The 23,725-nt window shown below is 48.5% G+C and overlaps 1 protein-coding gene across 2 annotated transcripts in view; it reads right to left on the reverse strand.

Annotated features, from left to right (window-relative positions):
- IFT74 (intraflagellar transport 74) overlaps positions 1-23,725 on the reverse strand; it is a 386,790-nt gene that overhangs the window by 340,996 nt on the left and 22,069 nt on the right. For both annotated transcript variants that reach the window (XM_063914103.1, XM_063914102.1), the window contains exons 4-5: positions 12,760-12,808; positions 2,120-2,218 (exon numbers count right to left, since the gene is read on the reverse strand). In XM_063914103.1, the coding sequence (XP_063770173.1) occupies positions 2,120-2,218; positions 12,760-12,808 (148 nt within the window). The remainder of the gene's footprint in view (positions 1-2,119; positions 2,219-12,759; positions 12,809-23,725) is intronic.

Consider the following 23,725-nt stretch of genomic DNA (forward strand, 5'->3'; position numbering starts at 1 on the left):
TACATTTTTTTTATTAGATTCCGCCAGCAAAGTGAGGCGGAATAAAATTGACGAAATTACTGTCGAAAAGCACGGTTGTCGAATCGACATTCTCAAATTGAATATACTTTTGTCGAAAAGTCGCATTTTTACCATTGCAGACATGTCGAATTTCAAAAAGTCGAATCTGAAACGTACGTTTTTTTGTCGAAAAGTACTGTATTGCATTGTCGAAATTTTTTTTGGTGTCGAAAATGCCCCGTTTTTCGACATTTGCGGCAAGTCGACCGCAATTGCATATACCCCATAATATTAATAGGAATGCTGATAAATCTGTGCAGCTAGCCCACAACCTTTTTTTTCTCAGATTCTTAATCTGAACAGGAAGCACAACGGAACGGAGTAAAAAAAAAAAGCCACGACCGCTGTATCTTAGCACTTTGTATACAGGTTTAGGAGTGTATTCAATACCTGTCGGATCCTTTCTGAAGGAAAGGACCCGAAAGGTCAGTATTCAATGAGTGGCCAAATCCGACTGACGGATTTGGCCGCTCCCGACAACTCTCACAAGTACCTGGGGAGGCAGACGCCGCTCAAAACCCTTGATGGCCGGGTCCTCTATGCTGAGCGCTAGTGGCTCTCCGTGCTGCTGCTGCCACTACCGTGCTGCTGCCACTACTCACCCGTGCCCACTCCTCTCCTCACGGTCTCCGTCACATGCTCACCGTGTCCCTGTCTCATCTCCCCGGGTCCTACAACGTCAATCCGACTGTAAAAAAGTCAGATTGACAATGTCGGAACCGGGGCCAAAACCTGACAGATTTGGCCGCGGAACATGTAGATCCCAACTTGTCGGAAAAAATGGCCCGGAATTGAATAGGTCGGAACCCCTTCCGGCCCACACCTGTCGTAAATTGCCGTCTTTCCGACAAGACGGCAGTTTCCGACAGGTATTGAATATACCCCTTAGACTCCATACAGATGTAGAAGTTCTGCATGCCAAATCAATCAGTGCAGGCTCGTGAAGCGTTTTTTTGTGTACTTTGGGCGAGATTCAAATGTTGCCGCCCCCTCCCGGGATCACGCTCACCAGCAGCTATTCAAATGTTGCTGCAGACGGGCACGACATCAGCATTTCAGCTCGCTACTCCCGGGGGTGGTGAGCTGAAATGCGTGAAAAGTGACCCGTTTGGGTGCCCAAACTGGACTTCAAGCGTTGCGGCCAATAGCTTAGTCGTGTTTAGATGCTTTACGCAGCTAAACCAGACTGCTATGGGCGCGATCAGCGCGAAAGCAGGGAACATTTGTATATCACCCCCTGCGATCTACAGTCACTTTAGACGGGAGATTGGGGGGGGGGCGATACATTTTAATCTCGTCCTTTGTGTAAATAAGACGCTAAGTGCAAGCCTCACAGAACTTGACGTGCGGAGAATGGATCTTTGGTGCGACTGCAAGGACACATCTGTATCTATATATATATATATATATATATATATATATATATAAATCTGTATCTGTATCTATATAAGTTTCACAGCACAAGAAAACATATCCAGAAGACTAATAAATAACTTACATATTATATCCTATGTTTCTATTTTTCACTTATACCTAGTGTCTGTTTAACGTATAACTTAATTGTACAGCGTCATTAAAGTATGGTTTTCTTTAATACAAATAATAATAATAATAATAATAATAATAATTTGTGCTTTTTACTGTACTGAATTAAAGCAGCATTTCCACATATTTTCTTTTTTTTTTAAATAGAGAATTAAGTACCTTTAATGCATTCAATCCTTTACAAACCATTATCTCCTTTTCAAAGTCACTTTGGAGAGCATACCATTATGGCTAACAGATACAGACACAAACTCTCAGACTGTCATGTGATGCAGAGGGGAAAGGAGGAGGGACAGGGTGTCAGAGTGACGTGCCAAAGCCTCTGCTCATGTGCCATATAATAGTGGCTGTCATTACACTATGGAACAACTTGCAGAATTATCAATCATTAAAGTCTAACTTAGCCATACCGTTTAGAAAAGAGAGGAGCTGCTTCTTATACATATCACAATATTACAATATTTGCAGTTCCTAAAAGAATAACCACTTTAAATAATAATAAAATATGACTTGCCTTTTCTCATAGGAAAGATATACAGAGTTCTCCTGGTTGTATGTATCAACTTCCTTCTTTAGTTTGGTCATTTCTAATGTAAGCTCACCGATTTTGCTCCTGAAAACGAAACAAACCGAGATGAGTTGTGTGGGGAAAAAATGAATAAAATAATAATAACAAAAGCTAGATCCATACACGAAAGATGGCATTTGTTTACCAGAGTGGAAGGGTAGTGTAATGAATTAATTATTTTAACTGAGGCCAGAATGACAGCAACTACAAGAGATAATAAGATTTTACTTACCGGTAAATCTATTTCTCGTAGTCCGTACTGGATGCTGGGGACTCCGTAAAGGACCATGGGGAATAGACGGGTCCCGCAGGAGACATGACCATTTTAAGAAAGAATTTGGATTCTGGTGTGCTCTGGCTCCTCCCTCTATGTCCCTCCTCCAGACCTCAGTTAAAGAAACTGTGCCCGGAAGAGCTGACAGTACAAGGAAAGGATTTTGGGAATCCAGGGTAAGACTCATACCAGCCACACCAATCACACCGTATAACTTGTGATAACAGTATGAACAATAACAGAGCATCAGATAAACCCTGATGCAACTATAACATAACCCTTATTTAAGCAATAACTATATACAAGCATTGCAGAAAAAGTCTGCACTTGGGACGGGCGCCCAGCATCCACTACGGACTACGAGAAATAGATTTACCGGTAAGTAAAATCTTATTTTCTCTAACGTCCTAGTGGATGCTGGGGACTCCGTAAAGGACCATGGGGATTATACCAAAGCTCCCAAACGGGCGGGAGAGTGCGGATGACTCTGCAGCACCGAGTGAGCAAACGATAGGTCCTCCTCAGCCAGGGTATCAAACTTGTAGAACTTTGCAAACGTATTTGCACCTGACCAAGTAGCAGCTCGGCATAGCTGTAATGCCGAGACCCCTCGGGCAGCCGCCCAAGAAGAGCCCACCTTCCTAGTGGAATGGGCTTTCACTGATTTTGGCTGCGGCAATCCAGCCACAGAATGAGCCTGCTGAATCGTGTTACAGATCCAGCGAGCAATAGTCTGCTTTGAAGCAGGAGCACCAAGCTTGTTGGACGCATACAGGATAAACAGTGACTCCGTTTTCCTGACTCTAGCCGTTCTGGCTACATAAACTTTTAAAGCCCTGACCACATCTAGTACTCTGAATCCTCCAAGTCACGAGTAGCCACAGGCACCACAATAGGTTGGTTCATATGAAAGGATGAGACCACTTTTGGCAGAAATTGGGGACGTGTCCTTAATTCCGCTCTATCCATATGGAAAATCAGATATGGGCTTTTATGAGACAAAGCCGCTAATTCTGAAACGCGCTTAGCCGAAGCCAAGGCTAATAGCATGACCACCTTCCACGTGAGATAATTCAACTCCACTGCTTTAAGTGGTTCAAACCAGTGTGATTTCAGAAAACTCAACACCACGTTAAAATCCCAAGGTGCCACTGGAGGCACAAAAGGAGGCTGAATATGCAGCACTCCTTTCACAAACGTCTGAACTTCTGGCAGAGAAGCCAACTCCTTTTAAAAGAAAATGGAAAGGGACGAAATCTGGACCTTAATTGAGCCAAACTTCAGGCCCAAATCCACTCCTGACTGAAGGAAGTGAAGGAAACGGCCCAGCTGAAACTCCTCAGTAGGAGCATTGCTGGCCTCACACCAAGAAACATATTTTCGTCATATCCGGTGATAATGTTTAGCTGTTACGTTCTTCCTAGCCTTTATCAGCGTAGGAATGACCTCCTCCGCTGATAAAGGCTAGGAAGGACGTTCAACCGCCATGCCGTCAAACGCAGCTGCGGTAAGTCTTGGAAGAGACAGGGTCCCTGTTGCAACATGTCCGGTCTTAGAGGAAGAGGCCACGGATCCTCTGTGAGCAATTCTTGCAGATCTGGATACCAAGTCCTTCGTGGCCAATCTGGAACAATGAGAATTGTTCTTACTCTTCTTTTTCTTATTATCCTCAGTACCTTGGATATGAGAGGAAGAGGAGGAAATACATAGACCGACTGGAACACCCACGGTGTCACCAGGGCGTCTACAGCTACCGCCTGAGGGTCCCTTGACCTGGCGCAATAGCTCTGTAGATTTTTGTTGAGGCGTGACGCCATCATGTCTATCTGTGGTAGTTCCCACCGACTTGTAATCTGTGTGAAGACTTCTTGATGAAGTCCCCACTCTCCCGGGTGGAGGTCGTGTCTGCTGAGGAAGTCTGCTTCCCAGTTGTCCACTCCCGGGATGAACACTGCTGACAGTGCACTTACGTGATTCTCCACCCAGCGAAGAATCCTGGTGGCTTCCACCATCGACACTCTGCTCCTTGTGCCGCCTTGGTGGTTTACATGAGCCACTGCAGTTATGTTGTCTGACTGAATCAGAACCGGTTGGTCGCGAAGTAGGGACTCCGCTTGAGGTAGGGCGTTGTATATGGCCCTTAGTTCCAGGATGTTGATGTGAAGGCAAGTCTCCTGACTTGACCACAGGACTTGGAAATTTCTTCCCTGCGTGACTGCCCCCCACCCCCGGAGGCTTGCATCCGTGGTCACCAGGACCCAGTCCTGAATGCCGAATCTGCGGCCTTCCAGAAGGTGAGCTCTCTGCAGCCACCACAGGAGAGACACCCTGGCCCTGGGGGATAGGGTGATTAACCGATGCATCTGAAGATGTGATCCGGACCACTTGTCCAGGAGATTCCATTGAAAGGTCCTCGCATGGAACCTGCCGAAGGGAATGGCCTCGTATGATGCCACCATCTTTCCCAGGACTCGTGTGCAGTGATGCACCGACACCTTTTTTTGGTTTTAATAGGTCTCTGACCAGTGTCATGAGTTCCTTAGCCTTCTCCATCGGGAGATAAACCCTCTTCTGGTCTGTGTCCAGAATCATGCCCAGGAAGGGCAGACGAATCGTAGGAATCAACTGCGACTTTGGAATATTCAGAATCCAGCCGTGCTGTCCTAACACTTCCAGAGAGCGTGCTACGCTGATCAGTAACTGCTCTCTTGATCTCGCTTTTATGAGGAGATCGTCCAAGTATGGGATAATTGTGACCCCTTGCTTCCGCAGGAGTACCATCATTTCTGCCATCACCTTGGTAAATATTCTCGGTGCCGCAGAGAGACCAAACGGCAACGTCTGAAATTGGTAATGACAATCCTGCACCACAAATCTGAGGTACGCCTGATGAGGTGGATAAATGGGGACATGAAGGTATGCATCCTTTATGCACAGAGACACCATAAAATCCCCCTTTTCCAGGCTTGCAATGACCGCTCTGAGCGATTCCATCTTGAACTTGAACCTTTTCAGGTATATGTTCAGAGATTTTAAATTTAATATGGGTCTGACCGAACCGTCCGGTTTCGGTACCACAAACATGGTCGAATAATAACCCTTCCCTTGTTGAAGGAGGGGAACCTTGACCACCACCTGCTGAAGATACAATTTGTGAATTGCAGCTAACACTACTTTCCTCTCTAATGGGGAAGCTGGCAGGGCCGATTTGAAGTATAGGTGAGGGGGCATCTCTTCGAATTCCAGCTTGTATCCCTGAGACACAATCTCTATTGCCCAGGGATCCACCTGGGAGTGAACCCACTTGTGGCTGAAATTTCGGAGACGCGCCCCCACCGGGCCTAGCTCCGCCTGTGGAGCCCCAGCGTCATGCGGTGGATTTAGTGGAAGCCGGGGAGGACTTCTGTTCCTGGGAACTAGCCGTGTTGTGCAGCTTCCTTCCTCTGCCCCTGCCTCTGGCAAGAAAGGACGCACCTCGGACTTTCTTGCCTTTTTGTGATCGAAAGGACTGCATTTGGTAATACGGTGCTTTCTTAGGTTGTGAGGGAACATATGGCAAAAAATTTGACTTTCTAGCAGTAGCTGTGGAGACCAGGTCCGAGAGACCCTCCCCAAACAGTTCCTCACCCTTGTAAGGTAAAACCTCCGTGTGCCTTTTTGAGTCGGCATCGCCTGTCCATTGCCGAGTCCACAGGACCCTTCTGGCAGAAATCGACATTGCATTTATTCTAAAGCCCAGTAGGCTAATGTCTCTTTGAGCATCTCTCATATATAGGACAGCATCTTTTATGTGCCCCAGGGTCATTAATATAGTATCCTTGTCTAAGGTATCAAGTTCCTCAGACAAGGTATCCGTCCATGCTGCTCCACAGCATCTTTTAGGGTGGCCGTATCCTGTGACGGCAGGGCTACCCTCTTGGATAAGCGTGTTAGAGCTTTGTCCACCCTAGGGGAGGATTCCCAGCATAACCTGTCCGTTGGCGGGAAGGGATACGCCATAAGCATCCTCTTGGAAATCTGCAGTTTTTTATCTGGAGATTCCCAAGCCTTTTCACATAACTCATTTAGCTCATGTGAAGGGGGAAAGGTCACCTCCTGCCTTTTTTCCCCATACATATGTACCCTCTTGTCAGGGACTGGGGTTTCCTCTGTGATGTGCAACACATCCTTCATTGCTATAATCATATAACGGATGGCTTTAGCCAATTTTGGCTGTAACTTTGCATCATCGTAATCGACACTGGAGTCAGAATCAATGTCGGTATCTGTGTCAACAATTTGGGATAGTGGGCGCTTCTGAGACCCTGACGGCCTCTGCGACATCGGATCAGGCATGGGTTGAGACCCTGACTGTCCTAAGGTTTCAGCTTTATCCAACCTTTTATGCAAGGAATTAACATTATCATTTAAAACCTTCCACATATCCATCCAATCAGGGGTCGGCGCCGTCGGCGGAGACCCCACATTAATTTGCTCCCGCTCTGCTTCCACATAGCCTTCCTCGTCAAACATGTCGACACAAGCGTACCGACACACCACAAACACACAGGGGATGCTCTTTTTTGAAGACAGTTCCCCCACAAGGCCCTTTGGAGAGACAGAGAGAGAGTATGCCAGCACACACCCCAGCGCTATATGTCCCAGGAATCACACAGTAACTTAGTGTTAACCCAGTAGCTGCTATATAATAAGAATTTACTTACCGATAATTCTATTTCTCGTAGTCCGTAGTGGATGCTGGGGACTCCGTCAGGACCATGGGGAATAGCGGCTCCGCAGGAGACAGGGCACAAAAGTAAAAGCTTTAGGATCAGGTGGTGTGCACTGGCTCCTCCCCCTATGACCCTCCTCCAAGCCTCAGTTAGGATACTGTGCCCGGACGAGCGTACACAATAAGGAAGGATTTTGAATCCCGGGTAAGACTCATACCAGCCACACCAATCACACTGTACAACCTGTGATCTGAACCCAGTTAACAGCATGATAACAGCGGAGCCTCTGAAAAGATGGCTCACAACAATAATAACCCGATTTTTGTAACAATAACTATGTACAAGTATTGCAGACAATCCGCACTTGGGATGGGCGCCCAGCATCCACTACGGACTACGAGAAATAGAATCATCGGTAAGTAAATTCTTATTTTCTCTGACGTCCTAAGTGGATGCTGGGGACTCCGTCAGGACCATGGGGATTATACCAAAGCTCCCAAACGGGCGGGAGAGTGCGGATGACTCTGCAGCACCGAGTGAGAGAACTCCAGGTCCTCCTCAGCTAGGGTGTGCCCCTGACCAAGTAGCAGCTCGGCAAAGTTGTAAAGCCGAGACCCCTCGGGCAGCCGCCCAAGATGAGCCCACCTTCCTTGTGGAATGGGCATTTACATATTTTGGCTGTGGCAGGCCTGCCACAGAATGTGCAAGCTGAATTGTACTACACATCCAACTAGCAATCGTCTGCTTAGAAGCAAGAGCACCCAGTTTGTTGGGTGCATACAGGATAACAGCAAGTCAGTTTTCCTGACTCCAGCCGTCCTGGAAACCTATATTTTCAGGGCCCTGACAACATCTAGCAACTTGGAGTCCTCCAAGTCCCTAGTAGCCGCAGGTACCACAATAAGCTGGTTCAGGTGAAACGCTGACACCACCTTAGGGAGAACTGGGGACGAGTCCGCAGCTCTGCCCTGTCCGAATGGACAATCAGATATGGGCTTTTGTGAGACAAAGCCGCCAATTCTGACACTCGCCTGGCCGAGGCCAGGGCCAACATCATGGTCACTTTCCATGTGAGATATTTCAAATCCACAGATTTGAGCGGTTTAAACCAATGTGATTTGAGGAATCCCAGAACTACGTTGAGATCCCACAGTGCCACTGGAGGCACAAAAGGGGGTTGTATATGCAGTACTCCCTTGACAAACTTCTGGACTTCAGGAACTGAAGCCAATTCTTTCTGGAAGAAAATCGACAGGGCCGAAATTTGAACCTTAATGGACCCCAATTTGAAGCCCATAGACACTCCTGTTTGCAGGAAATGCAGGAATCGACAGAGTTGAAATTTCTTCGTGGGGCCTTCCTGGCCTCACACCACGCAACATATTTTCGCCACATGTGGTGATAATGTTGTGCGGTCACCTCCTTCCTGGCTTTGACCAGGGTAGGAATGACCTCTTCCGGAATGCCTTTTTCCCTTAGGATCCGGCGTTCAACCGCCATGCCGTCAAACGCAGCCGCGGTAAGTCTTGGAACAGACATGGTACTTGCTGAAGCAAGTCCCTTCTTAGCGGCAGAGGCCATGAGTCCTCTGTGAGCATCTCTTGAAGTTCCGGGTACCAAGTCCTTCTTGGCCAATCCGGAGCCACGAGTATAGTTCTTACTCCTCTACGTCTTATAATTCTCAGTACCTTAGGTATGAGAAGCAGAGGAGGGAACACATACACCGACTGGTACACCCACGGTGTTACCAGAACGTCCACAGCTATTGCCTGAGGGTCTCTTGACCTGGCGCAATACCTGTCCAGTTTTTTGTTCAGGCGGGACGCCATCATGTCCACCTTTGGTCTTTCCCAACGGTTCACAATCATGTGGAAGACTTCCTTATGAAGTCCCCACTCTCCCGGGTGGAGGTCGTGCTGAGGAAGTCTGCTTCCCAGTTGTCCACTCCCGGAATGAACACTGCTGACAGTGCTAACACATGATTTTCCGCCCAGCGAAGAATCCTTGCAGTTTCTGCCATTGCCCTCCTGCTTCTTGTGCCGCCCAGTCTGTTTACGTGGGCGACTGCCGTGATGTTGTCCCACTGGATCAATACCGGCTGACCTTGAAGCAGAGGTCTTGCTAAGCTTAGAGCATTGTAAATTGCTCTTCGCTCCAGTATATTTATGTGGAGAGAAGTCTCCAGACTTGATCACACTCCCTGGAAATTTTTTCCTTGTGTGACTGCTCCCCAGCCTTTCAGGCTGGCATCCGTGGTCACCAGGACCCAGTCCTGAATGCCGAATCTGTGGCCCTTTAGTAGATGAGCACTCTGCAGCCACCACAGAAGAGACACCCTTGTCCTTGGAGACAGGGTTATCCGCTGATGCATCTGAAGATGCGATCCGGACCATTTTTCCAGCAGATCCCACTGAAAAGTTCTTGCGTGAAATCTGCCGAATGGAATCGCTTCGTAAGAAGCCACCATTTTTCCCAGGACCCTTGTGCAATGATGCACTGACACTTTTCCTGGTTTTAGGAGGTTCCTGACTAGCTCGGATAACTCCCTGGCTTTCTCCTCCGGGAGAAACACCTTTTTCTGGACTGTGTCCAGAATCATCCCTAGGAACAGCAGACGTGTCGTCGGAGACAGCTGCGATTTTGGAATATTTAGAATCCACCCGTGCTGTCGTAGAACTACTTGAGATAGTGCTACTCCGACCTCCAACTGTTCTCTGGACCTTGCCCTTATCAGGAGATCGTCCAAGTAAGGGATAATTAAGACGCCTTTTCTTTGAAGAAGAATCATCATTTCGGCCATTACCTTGGTAAAGACCCGGGGTGCCGTGGACAATCCAAACGGCAGCGTCTGAAACTGATAGTGACAGTTTTGTACCACGAACCTGAGGTACCCTTGGTGAGAAGGGCAAATTGGGACATGGAGGTAAGCATCCTTGATGTCCAGGGACACCATATAGTCCCCTTCTTCCTGGTTCGCTATCACTGCTCTGAGTGACTCCATCTTGATTTGAACCTTTGTATGTAAGTGTTCAAATATTTCAGATTTAGAATAGGTCTCACCGAGCCGTCTGGCTTCAGTACCACAATATAGTGTGGAATAATACCCCTTTCCTTGTTGTAGGAGGGGTACTTTGATTATCACCTGCTGGGAATACAGCTTGTGAATTGTTTCCAATACTGCCTCCCTGTCGGAGGGAGACGTTGGTAAAGCAGACTTCAGGAACCTGCGAGGGGGAGACGTCTCGAATTTCCAATCTGTACCCCCCTGGGATACTACTTGTAGGATCCAGGGGTCCACTTGCGAGTGAGCCCACTGCGCGCTGAAACTCTTGAGACGACCCCCCACCGCAGCCGAGTCCGCTTGTACGGCCCCAGCGTCATGCTGAGGACTTGGCAAAAGCGGTGGAGGGCTTCTGTTCCTGGGAATGGGCTGCCTGCTGCAGTCTTCTTCTCTTTCCTCTATCCCTGGGCAGATATGACTGGCCTTTTGCCTGCTTGCCCTTATGGGGACGAAAGGACTGAGGCTGAAAAGACGGTGTCTTTTTCTGCTGAGATGTGACTTAGGGTAAAAAAGGTGGATTTTCCAGCTGTTGCCGTGGCCACCAGGTCCGATGGACCGACCCCAAATAACTCCTCCCCTTTATACGGCAATACTTCCATGTGCCGTTTGGAATCTGCATCACCTGACCACTGTCGTGTCCATAAACATCTTCTGGCAGATATGGACATCGCACTTACTCTTGATGCCAGAGTGCAAATATCCCTCTGTGCATCTCGCATATATAGAAATGCATCCTTTAAATGCTCTATAGTCAATAAAATACTGTCCCTAACAAAACTTTTACTCTAAGCAGCTCTTTAGGAGAGCCACCTAGATTGCACCCTTCTCGGCCGGGCACAAAAACCTAACTGAGGCTTGGAGGAGGGTCATAGGGGGAGGAGCCAGTGCACACCACCTGATCCTAAAGCTTTTACTTTTGTGCCCTGTCTCCTGCGGAGCCGCTATTCCCCATGGTCCTGACGGAGTCCCCAGCATCCACTTAGGACGTCAGAGAAAATATGTTTTTGCGCCAAATTTATGTGCCCCCCCCTCTCTTTTTACCCTCTTCTACCGTGAATCTGCAGGGGAGAGCCTGGGGAGCTTCCTCTCAGCGGAGCTGTGGAGAGAAAATGGCGCTGGTGAGTGCTGAGGAAGAAGCCCCAACCCCTCGACGGTGGGCTTCTGTCCCGCGTTTCTGTACACTATTATGGCGGGGGCTCATACACATATACAGTGCCCAACCGTATATATGTGTAACTTTTGCCAAGAGGTCCTAATTGCTGCCCAGGCCCCCCCCCCCCCCGCCCTGCACCCTACAGCGACCGAAGTATGTGGGTGTAGTGTGGGAGCAATGGCGCACAGCTGCAGTGCTGTGCGCTACCTCAGTGAAGACTGGAGTTTTCTGCCGCCGATTTCGAAGTCTTCTTGCTTCTTTCACCCGGCTTCTGTCTTCCGGCTCTGCGAGGGGGACGGCGGCGCGGCTCCGGGATCGGACGACAAAGGGTGAGATCCTGTGTACGATCCCTCTGGAGCTAATGGTGTCCAGTAGCCTAAGAAGCAGGACCTATCTTCAGAGAGTAGGGCTGCTTCTCTCCCCTCAGTCCCACGATGCAGGGAGCCTGTTGCCAGCAGATCTCCCTGAAAATAAAAAACCTAACAAAATACTTTCTTATAGCAAGCTCAGGAGAGCTCACTAAATAGCACCCAGCTCGTCCGGGCACAGATTCAAACTGAGGTCTGAAGGAGGGACATAGAGGGAGGAGCCAGAGCACACCAGAATCCAAATTCTTTCTTAAAGTGCCCTGTCTCCTGCGGAGCCCGTCTATACCCCATGGTCCTTACGGAGTCCCCAGCATATACTAGGACGTTAGAGAAATACTGGCTAAGGTGGTCATTCCGAGTTGTTCGCTCGCTAGCAGTTTTTAGCAGCCATGCAAACGCTATGCCGCCGCCCACTGGGAGTGTATTTTAGCTTAGCAGAAGTGCGAACAAAAGGATCGCAGAGCAGCGGCAACATTTTTTTGTGCAGTTTTAGAGTAGCTCAATACCTACTCAGCGCTTGTGATGACTTCAGACCGTTCAGTTCCTGTTTTGACGTCACAAACACGCCCTGTGTTCGCCCAGCCACGCCTGCGTTTTTCCTGGCACGCATGCGTTTTTACGAACACTCCCTGAAAACGGTCAGTTGACAGCCAGAAACGCCCACTTCATGTCAATCACTCTGCGGCCAGCAGTGCGACTGAAAAGCTTCGCTAGACCTTGTGTGAAACTACATTGTTCGTTGTAATAGTACGATGCGCAGAAGTGCCGCTTTTTTGCCTCATCGCTGCAAAGTGAACGAATGTAGCTAGCGATCAACTCGGAATGACCACCTAAGGACGAAAGAGGAGTATTGCAAAACAAGTACAATGTGAATTCAATTATGAAAACCTTGTTGCCCAGGGGTGCATTCAAATAACAAAAATCCACAGAGTTTTATAACATGTTATGCTGATGTTCAACAAACCTTGTACTACTTAAAAAAAAAAAAAAATGCTGTTAAAAATTATCCTTAACATACCTAAGGAGCCCAAGAAAGTAAGATTTGTCCATAATCTGTCTCTGTGGACCTAAAACACAAAAAGTCAATGTTAGGTCTATATTATTATTATCATAACTTTTTTTAAGCATGAATTATCAAAAACTTGAAGTCAACTTTTATTGCCCAAAGCAGTTACTCTTGTGAAACCACCACCGAGAATAAGAATACATAAATACATAATTCCTTTATTCTTGACATAGGGATGGTTAGCAAAAATCAATGATCTGACATCAATGGTCATGTCATCGATGGACGTCAGCAGCGCGTAGCTCATGAAGTACGTCACATGTTGTGCGCTGGCTTGGTGGGTATATGAGGTGTGCAACAGGCCGTCTGCACACATATCACTCGTTGCCGTCATGAGTAAAAGGGGCGATTTATCACAGTTGCAAAAAGGGATGATTATAGCATTTCTGAAACAGCGCAGTTTGTGAACTGCTTGCATGCCGCTGTGGTGAAGGTATATCGCGACTGGACAAGTAGCATCATTGCAAATAAGCGACATGGAAACTGTGGAACGCCACGTGCCATAGATGTGAGAGGTGAACGTTGGGTACGAAGGTGTGTGAGGGCCGACCGACACATTACAGTGGAGCTGCTCACAGGTAAAATGAACCTAGGGGCTAACAGACCTCGGTCTAAAAATAAGAATTTACTTACCGATAATTCTATTTCTCGTAGTCCGTAGTGGATGCTGGGGACTCCGTCAGGACCATGGGGATTAGCGGGCTCCGCAGGAGACAGGGCACATCTAAAAAGCTTTTTAGGTCACATGGTGTGTACTGGCTCCTCCCCCTATGACCCTCCTCCAAGCCTCAGTTAGGTACTGTGCCCGGACGAGCGTACACAATAAGGAAGGATCTTGAATCCCGGGTAAGACTCATACCAGCCACACCAATCACACCGTACAACTTGTGATCTGAACCCAGTTAACAGTATGATAACAAAACGAAGTAGCCTCTGAAAAAATGGCTCACAACAATAGTAATAACCCGATTTTTGTAACAATAACTATGTACAAGCATTGCAGACAATCCGCACTTGGGATGGGCGCCCAGCATCCACTACGGACTACGAGAAATAGAATTATCGGTAAGTAAATTCTTATTTTTTCTAACGTCCTAGTGGATGCTGGGGACTCCGTCAGGACCATGGGGATTATACCAAAGCTCCCAAACGGGCGGGAGAGTGCGGATGACTCTGCAGCACCGAATGAGAGAACTCCAGGTCCTCTTTAGCCAGAGTATCAAATTTGTAAAATTTTACAAACGTGTTCTCCCCTGACCACGTAGCTGCTCGGCAAAGTTATAATGCCGAGACTCCTCGGGCAGCCGCCCAGGATGAGGCCACCTTCCTTGTGGAATGGGCATCTACATATTTCGGCTGTGGCAGGCCTGCCACAGAATGTGCAAGCTGAATTGTACTACAAATCTAGCGTGCAATAGACTGCTTAGAAGCAGGAGCACCCAGCTTGTTGGGTGCATACAATATAAACAGCAAGTCAGACTTTCTGACTCCAGCCGTCCTAACTATATATATATATATATATATATATATATATATATATATTTTTTTTTTTAGGGCCCTGACAACGTCTAGTAACTTGGAGTCCTCCAAGTCCCCAGTAGCCGCAGGCACCACAATAGGTTGTTTCAGGTGACAACGCTGACACCCCTTTAGGAAGAAACTGGAGACGAGTCCCAGTTCTGCCCTGTTCAAATGGAAAATTCTAATATGGGCTTTTGTAAAACAAAACCGCCCATTCTTTTTGACAATCGCCTGGCCGAGGCCAGGACTAACAACATGGTCACTTTCCATGTGAGATATTGGTCAACAGCATGGTCACTTTCCATGTGAGATATTTCAAATCCACAGATTTGAGCGGTTCAAACCAATATGATTTTAAGGAATCCCAACACTATGTTGAGATCTCACGGTGCCCCTAGAGGCACAAAAGAACTGTATATGGAATACACCCTTTACAATCTGGACTTCAGGAACTGAAGTCAATTTTTTCTGGAAGAAAATCTACAGGGCCGAAATTTAAATCTTAATGAACCCCAATTTGAGGCTCAAAACACTCCTGTTTTCAGGAAGTGCAGAATCGACCTAGTTGAATTTCCTTCGTGGAGCCTTCCTGGCCTTACCCACGCAACATATTTTCACCACATGTGGTGATGACGTTGTGCGGTCACCTCCTTCCTGGCTTTGACCAAGGTAGGTATGACCTCTTATGGAATGCCTTTTTCCCTTCAGAATCCGGTATTCAACCGCCATGCCGTCAAACGCAGCCGCGGTAATTCTTGGAAAAGACATGGTACTTGCTGAAGCAAGTCCCTTCTTAGCTCCCCAGGCCCTTAGTCCTCTGTGAGCATCTCTTGAAGCTCCGGGTACCAAGTCCCTCTTGGCCCATCCGGAGCCACTAGTATAGTTCATACTCCTCTATGTCTTATAATTCTCAATACCTTGGTTATGAGAAACAGAGGAGGGAACCCATACACTGACTGGTACACCCACGGTGTTACCAGAACATCCACAGCTATCGCCTGAAGGTCTCATGACCTGGCGGAATACCTGTCCCGTTTTTCGGGCGGGACGCTATCATGTCCACCTTTGGTCTTTGCCAACGGTCCACAATCATGCTGAAAAACTTCCCTATGAAGTTTCCACTCTCCCGGGTGGAGGTCATGCCTGCTGAGGAAGTCTGCTTCCCAGTCGTCCACTCCCGGAAAGAACACTGCTGACAGTGCTATCACATGATTTTCCGCCTAGCGAAAAATCCTTGCAGTTTTGTCACTGCCCTCCTGCTTCTTGTGCCGCCCTTTCTGTTTACGTGGGCGACTGCCGTGATGTTATCCCACTGGATCAATACCGGCTGACCTTGAAGCCGAGGTCTTGCTAAGTTTAGAGCCTTATAAATTTGCTCTAAGCTTATTTATGCAGAGAGAATTCTCCAGACTTAATCACACTTCCCTGGAAATTTTTTCCCTGTGTGACTGTTCTCCAGCCTCTCAGGCTGGCCTCCGTGGTCACCGGCATCCAATCCTGAATGCCAAATCTGCGGCCCTCTAGAAGATGAGCACTCTGTAATCACCACAGGAGAGACACCCTTGTCCTTGGATATAGGGTTATCCGCTGATGCATCTGAGGATGCGATCCGGACCATTTGTCCAGCAGATCCCACCGAAGAGTTCTTGCGGGAAATCTGCCGAATGGAATTGCTTCGTAATAAGCCACCATTTTTACCAGGACTCTTGTGCAATGATGCACTGACACTTTTCCTGGTTTTAGGAGGATCCCGATTAGCTCGGATAACTCCCTGGCTTTTTCCACTGGGAGAAACACGTTTTTCTGGACTGTGTCCAGAATCATCCCTATGAACAGTAGACGTGTCATCGGAAAAAGCTGCGATTTTGGAATATTTAGAATCCACTCGTGCTGACGTAGAACTACTTAAGATAGTGCTACTCCGACCTCCAACTGTTCTCTGGACCTTGCCCTTATCAGGAAAGCGTCCATGTTTCCTTTTAAGAAAAATCATCATTCCGGCCATTACCTTGGTAAAGACCCGGGGCGCCGTGGACAACCCAAACGGCAGCGTCTGAACTGATAGTGACAGTTCTGTACCAGGAACCTGAAGTACCCTTGGTGAGAAGGGCAAATTTGGACCTGTAGGTAAGCGTCCCTGATATCCAGTGACACCATATCGTCCCCTTCTTCCTGGTTCGCTATCACTGCTCTGAGTGACTCCATCTTGATTTGAACGCTTGTATGTAAGTGTTCAAATATTTCAGATCTCACCGAGCCGGTTGGCTTCAGTACCACAATATAGTGTGGAATACTACCCCCTTCCATGTTGTAAGAGGGGTACTTTGATTATCACCTGCTGGGAATACAGCCTGTGAATTGTGTGAGGGGGAGATGTCTCGAATTTCCAATGTACACCTGGGATACTACATGTAGGATCCCGGAGTTCCCTTGCGAGTGAGCCCCCTGCGTACTGAAACTCTTGAGATGACCCCCTACCGCACCTGAGTCCGCTTGTACGGCCCCAGCGTTATGCTGCGGACTTGGCAGAAGCTGTGAGGGGCTTCTGTTCCTGGGAATGGGCTGCTTGCTGCAGTCTTCTTCCCTTTCCTCTACCCCTGGGCAGATATGACTGGCCTTTGCCCGCCTGCCCCTATGGGGACGAAAGGACTGAGACTGAAAAGACTGTGTCCTTTTTTGCCGATATGTGATTCGGGGTAACAAAAAGTGGATTTTTCAGCTGTTGCCATGGCCACCAGGTCCGATGGACCGCCCCTTTATACGGCAATACTTCCACATGCCGTCCGGAATCTGCCTCACCTGACCACTGTCGTGTCTTCGTCTGGCAGATATGTAAATCACATTTACTCTTGATGCCAGAATGCAAATATCCCTCTGCGCATCACGCATATATAGAAATGCATCCTTAAAATGCTCTATAGTCAATAAAATCTTGTCCCTGTCAAGGGTATCAAAATTTTCAGTCAGGAAATCCGACCAAGCCCCCTCAGCGCTGCACATCCAGGCTGAGGCGATTGCTGGTCGTAGTATAACACCAGTATGTGTGTATATACTGTCATGATATTTTTCAGCTTCCTATCAGCTGGCTTCTTGAGGGCGGCCGTATCTAGAGACGGTAACGCCATGTTTTTATAAGCGTGTGAGCGCCTTATCCACCCTAAGGTGTGTTTCCCAACTCGCCCTTACTTCTGGCGGGAAAGGGTATACCGCCCATAACTTTCTATCGGAGGAACCCCACGTATCATCACACACTTCATTTAATTTATCTGATTCAGGCAAAACTACAAGTAGTTTATTCACACCCTACAAAATACCCTTATTTGTGGTACTTGTAGTATCAGAAATATGTAACAGCTCCTTCATTGCCCTTAACATGTAACTCGTGGCCCTAAAGGAAAATTACGTATGTTTCTTCACCGTCGACGCTGGGGTCAGTGTCCATGTCTGTGTCTGTCGACCGACTGAGGTAAATGGGCGTTTTTACAAGCCCCTGACGGTGTCTGAGACGCCTGGACCGGTACTAATTTGTCCGCCGGCCATCTCATGTCGTCAACCGTCTTGCAGCGTGTTGACATTATCACGTAATTCCATAAGTAGACCATCCATTCCGGTGTCGACTCCCTAGAGAGTGACATCAACATTACAGGCAATTTGCTCCGCCTCCTCACCAACATTTTCCTCATACATGTCGACACACACGTACCGACATACAGCACACACACAGGGAATGCTCTGATAGAGGACAGGACCCACTAGCCCTTTGGGGAGACAGAGGGAGAGTTTGCCAGCACACACCAAAAGCGCTATAATGTATATAACAACCCTAGAAGGTGTTGTTTCTATATATGCGCTCTTAATATATCATTATATCGCCAATTTATGCCCCCCTTCTCTTTTAACCCTGTTTCTGTAGTGCAGTGCAGGGGAGAGTGGGAGCCTTCCTCACCAGCGGAGCTGATCAGGAAAATGGCGCTGAGTGCTGAGGAGAATAAGCTCCGCCCCCTTTTCGGCGGGCTTTTCCTCCCGGTTTTTTAATAACTGGCCTGGGTTAAAATACATACATATAGCCTTAATGGCTATATGTGATGTATTTATTTGCCAAATAGGTATTTATATTGCTGCCCAGGGCGCCCCCAGCAGCGCCCTGCACCCTCCGTGACCGTGTCAGTGAGCCGTGTGACAACAATGGCGCACAGCTGCAGTGCTGTGCGCTACCTCTCTGAAGACTGTGAAGTCTTCTGCCGCCTGTTTCCGGACCTCCGTTCCGCCGTCTTTCTTCAGCGTCTGTAAGGGGGATCGGCGGCGCGGCTCCGGGACGAACCCCAGGCTGACCTGTGTTCCGACTCCCTCTGGAGCTCAGTGTCCAGTAGCCTAAGACTTCAATCCTCCTGCACGCAGGTGAGTTGCCAGTCTCTCCCCTAAGTCCCTCGTTGCAGTGATCCTGTCGCCAGCAGGAATCACTGATTAGAAACCTAAAAAAAAACTTTACTAAATAGCTCCTTAAGAGAGCCATCCAGTTTGCACCCTTCTCGGACGGGCACAAAAACCTAACTGAGGCTTGGAGGAGGGTCATAGGGGGAGGAGCCAGTACACACCATGTGACCTAAAAAGCTTTTTAGATGTGCCCTGTCTCCTGCGGAGCCCGCTAATCCCCATGGTCCTGACGGAGTCCCCAGCATCCACTAGGACGTTAGAGAAATGACAGCTCAGCGCGTCTAGCTGCAGTCCGTGCTGCACATGGCGGTTACTCTGGCTATTAGCTGATGGTCATAATAATGTGACTCGATCGCGTATATATAATATATACATGCAACATTTTTTTTTTTACACTTTTGAAAGTCAATATAAAAAATAAATAAATTGGTAAACAATATATCAGACAACCTATGTTCGGACCATCACAACCTTACATTTTCCACAGAGAAGGTGAGGATCCTTCTTTTACATTTTTCCAGAGGCTGCTAATCTTTGCAGCCAAGGGTTGGGATCAGCAGTAATCGGCTGCATGGCAGGCACTGGGGGAGAAACCAGGAAGCAGAGGGACTGCAAGGTCCCTCTCAGAGTGGCAGCTGCTGAAAGATTATCTTACAGCAGCCACCCAGTGGGCGTTTCTGACTGGTCACATCAGATGCGACCATATGAGGGAAAGCCCAGTCTGGCTTGGTTGTAGTATCCCCACTAGAATGCGGGCAGGGCGCTGGGGAGTGGGCACGGTATCCACCGATCGAAAAGGGGGCATGACTGGTTGGGGAGAGAGGTGCAGCCCCATAGGTGTCTTTTGGAGGCGTGCCCAGTACATATGGACATGCTAGGTTGCCAACAAGCTATCCGCTCACTGTGAATAGATGCCATGCATCTATTCACTGGTGGCGATTGCTACACTGCAACTTTTCCTCACTGGTGGCGATTGCTACACTGCAACTTTTCCGAACTACGGGACACTGCAGCCTGCACGGGAGGGGGAACAGAAGAGGACAGGCTGTACCAGCCGGGCACCGCCAGGAAGGCAGAAGACATTTTGAAACCGGGCTGGAAGCAGTGCCCTGCTAAAACAGCATAGGGTAAACACTATGGTAGCATTTGATCAGCCATGTCAGAATAAGTCCCTATATCACTTAATTAATGCAAAATAATTAAACATTATCAAAAATAAGAATTTACTCACCGGTAATTCTATTTCTCGTAGTCCGTAGTGGATGCTGGGACTCCGTAAGGACCATGGGGAATAGCGGCTCCGCAGGAGACTGGGCACAACTAAAAGAAAGCTTTTGGTCTAACTGGTGTGCACTGGCTCTTCCCTCTATGACCCTCCTCCAGACTTCAGTTAGGATACTGTGCCCGGAAGAGCTGACACAATAAGGAAGGATTTTGAATCCCGGGTAAGACTCATACCAGCCACACCAATCACACCGTTTAACTCGTGATACAATACCCAGTTAACAGTATGACAACAACTGAGCCTCTCAACAGATGGCTCTACAATAACCCTTTAGTTAAACAATAACTATATACAAGTATTGCAGACAATCCGCACTTGGGATGGGCGCCCAGCATCCACTACGGACTACGAGAAATAGAATTACCGGTGAGTAAATTCTTATTTTCTCTGACGTCCTAAGTGGATACTGGGACTCCGTAAGGACCATGGGGATTATACCAAAGCTCCCAAACGGGCGGGATAGTGCGGATGACTCTGCAGCACCGAATGGGCAAACTCTAGGTCCTCCTCAGCCAGGGTGTCAAACTTGTAGAATTTAGCAAATGTGTTTGACCCCGACCAAGTAGCTGCTCGGCAAAGTTGAAGAGCCGAGACCCCTCGGGCAGCCGCCCAAGAAGAGCCCACCTTCCTCGTGGAATGGGCTTTCACCGATTTAGGATGCGGCAGTCCAGCCGCAGAATGTGCAAGCTGAATCGTACTACAGATCCAGCGAGCAATAGTCTGCTTTGAAGCAGGTGCACCCAACTTGTGGGGCGCATACAGGATAAATAGCGAGTCAGTCTTTCTGACTCCAGCTGTCCTGGAAACATAAATTTTCAGGGCCCTGACTACGTCCAAGTCTTTAGTAGCCGCAGGCACCACGATAGGTTGGTTCAGATGAAAGGCTGATACCACCTTAGGGAGAAATTGGGGACGAGTCCTCAATTCTGCCCTATCCATATGGAAAATCAGATAAGGGCTTTTACATGACAAAGCCGCCAATTCTGATACACGCCTGGCCGAAGCCAAGGCCAACAACATGACCACTTTCCACGTGAGATATTTCAATTCCACGGTTTTAAGTGGCTCAAACCAATGTGACTTTAGGAAATCCAACACCACGTTGAGATCCCAAGGTGCCACTGGAGGCACAAAAGGGGGCTGAATATGCAGCACTCCCTTAACAAAAGTCTGAACTTCAGGTAGTGAAGCCAGTTCTCTCTGGAAGAAAATCGATAGAGCCGAAATCTGGACCTTAATGGAACCCAATTTTAGGCCCATAGTCACCCCTGACTGTAGGAAGTGCAGAAAACGGCCCAGCTGAAATTCCTCCGTTGGGGCCTTCCTGGCCTCACACCACGCAACATATTTTCGCCATATGCAGTGATAATGGTTTGCGGTCACTTCTTTCCTAGCTTTAATCAGCGTAGGAATGACTTCCTCCGGAATGCCCTTTTCCTTCAGGATCCGGCGTTCAACCGCCATGCCGTCAAACGCAGCCGCGGTAAGTCTTGGAACAGACAGGGCCCCTGCTGCAGCAGGTCCTGTCTGAGCGGCAGAGGCCATGGGTCCTCTGAGATCATTTCTTGAAGTTCCGGGTACCAAGCTCTTCTTGGCCAATCCGGAACAATGAGTATAGTTCTTACTCCTCTTCTCCTTATTATCCTCAGTACCTTTGGTATGAGAGGAAGAGGAGGGAACACATAAACCGACCGGTACACCCACGGTGTCACTAGAGCGTCCACAGCTATCGCCTGCTGGTCTCTTGACCTGGCGCAATATCTTTCTAGCTTTTTGTTTAGGCGGGACGCCATCATGTCCACCTGTGGCCTTTCCCAACGGTTTACAATCAGTTGGAAGACTTCTGGATGAAGTCCCCACTCTCCCGGGTGGAGGTCGTGCCTGCTGAGGAAGTCTGCTTCCCAGTTGTCCACTCCCGGAATAAACACTGCTGACAGTGCTAACAAGTGATTTTCCGCCCATCGGAGAATCCTTGTGGCTTCTGCCATCGCCGTCCTGCTTCTCGTGCCGCCCTGTCGGTTTACATGGGCGACTGCCGTGATGTTGTCTGACTGGATCAGTACCGGCTGGTTTTGAAGCAGGGGTTTTGCCTGACTTAGGGCATTGAAAATGGCCCTCAGTTCCAGAATATTTATGTGTAGGGAAGTCTCCTGACTTGACCATAGTCCTTGGAAGTTTCTTCCCTGTGTGACTGCCCCCCAGCCTCGAAGGCTGGCATCCGTGGTCACCAGGACCCAGTCCTGTATGCCGAATCTGCGGCCTTCTTGAAGATGAGCACTTTGCAGCCACCACAGCAGAGACACCCTGGTCCTTGGAGACAGGGTTATCAGCCGATGCATCTGAAGATGCGATCCGGACCACTTGTCCAACAGGTCCCACTGAAAGGTTCTTGCATGGAACCTGCCGAATGGAATTGCTTCGTAGGAAGCTACCATCTTTCCCAGGATCCGCGTGCAGTGATGCACCGACACCTGTTTTGGTTTTAGGAGACCTCTGACTAGAGATGACAGCTCCTTGGCCTTCTCCTCCGGGAGAAACACTTTTTTCTGTTCTGTGTCCAGAACCATCCCCAGGAACAGTAGACGTGTCGTAGAGACCAGCTGTGACTTTGGAATATTTAGAATCCAGCCGTGCTGTTGTAGCACCTCCCGAGATATTGCTACCCCGACCAACAACTGCTCCCTGGACCTCGCCTTTATCAGGAGATCGTCCAAGTACGTGATAATTAAAACTCCCTTCTTTCGAAGGAGTATCATCATTTCGGCCATTACCTTGGTAAAGACCCTCGGAGCCGTGGATAGACCAAACGGCAACGTCTGGAATTGGTAATAACAATCCTGTACCACAAATCTGAGGTACTCCTGGTGAGGATGGTAGATGGGGACATGCAGGTAAGCATCCTTGATGTCCAGTGATACCATGTAATCCCCCTCGTCCAGGCTTGCAATAACCGCCCTGAGCGATTCCATCTTGAACTTGAATTTTTTTATGTATGTGTTCAAGGATTTCAAATTTAAAATAGGTCTCACCGAACCGTCCGGTTTCGGTACCACAAACATTGTGGAATAGTAACCCCGTCCTTGTTGAAGTAGGGGCACCTTGACTATCACCTGCTGGGAATACAGCTTGTGAATTGCCTCTAGCACTGCCTCCCTGCCTGAGGGAGTGGTTGGCAAGGCAGATTTGAGGAAACGGCGGGGATGAGACGTCTCGAATTCCAGCTTGTACCCCTGAGATACTACTTGAAAGATCCAGGGATCCACCCGTGAGCGAGCCCACTGATTGCTGAAATTTTTGAGACGGGCCCCCACCGTACCTGGCTCCGCCTGTGGAGCCCCAGCGTCATGCGGTGGACTTAGAGGAAGCAGGGGAGGACTTTTGCTCCTGGGAACTGGCTGTATGCTGCAGCTTTTTCCCTCTACCTCTGCCTCTGGGCAGAAAGGACGCGCCTTTAACCCGCTTGCCCTTATGGGGCCGAAAGGACTGTACCTGATAATACGGTGCTTTCTTTGGCTGTGAGGGAACATGGGGTAAAAATGCAGACTTCCCAGCTGTTGCTGTGGAAACGAGGTCCGAGAGTCCATCCCCGAACAACTCCTCACCCTTATAAGGCAAAACTTCCATGTGCCTTTTAGAGTCTACATCACCTGTCCACTGCAGAGTCCATAACCCTCTCCT

Source organism: Pseudophryne corroboree, chromosome 1, assembly GCF_028390025.1.
Source record: "Pseudophryne corroboree isolate aPseCor3 chromosome 1, aPseCor3.hap2, whole genome shotgun sequence".
NCBI classification, from domain to species: domain Eukaryota; kingdom Metazoa; phylum Chordata; class Amphibia; order Anura; family Myobatrachidae; genus Pseudophryne; species Pseudophryne corroboree.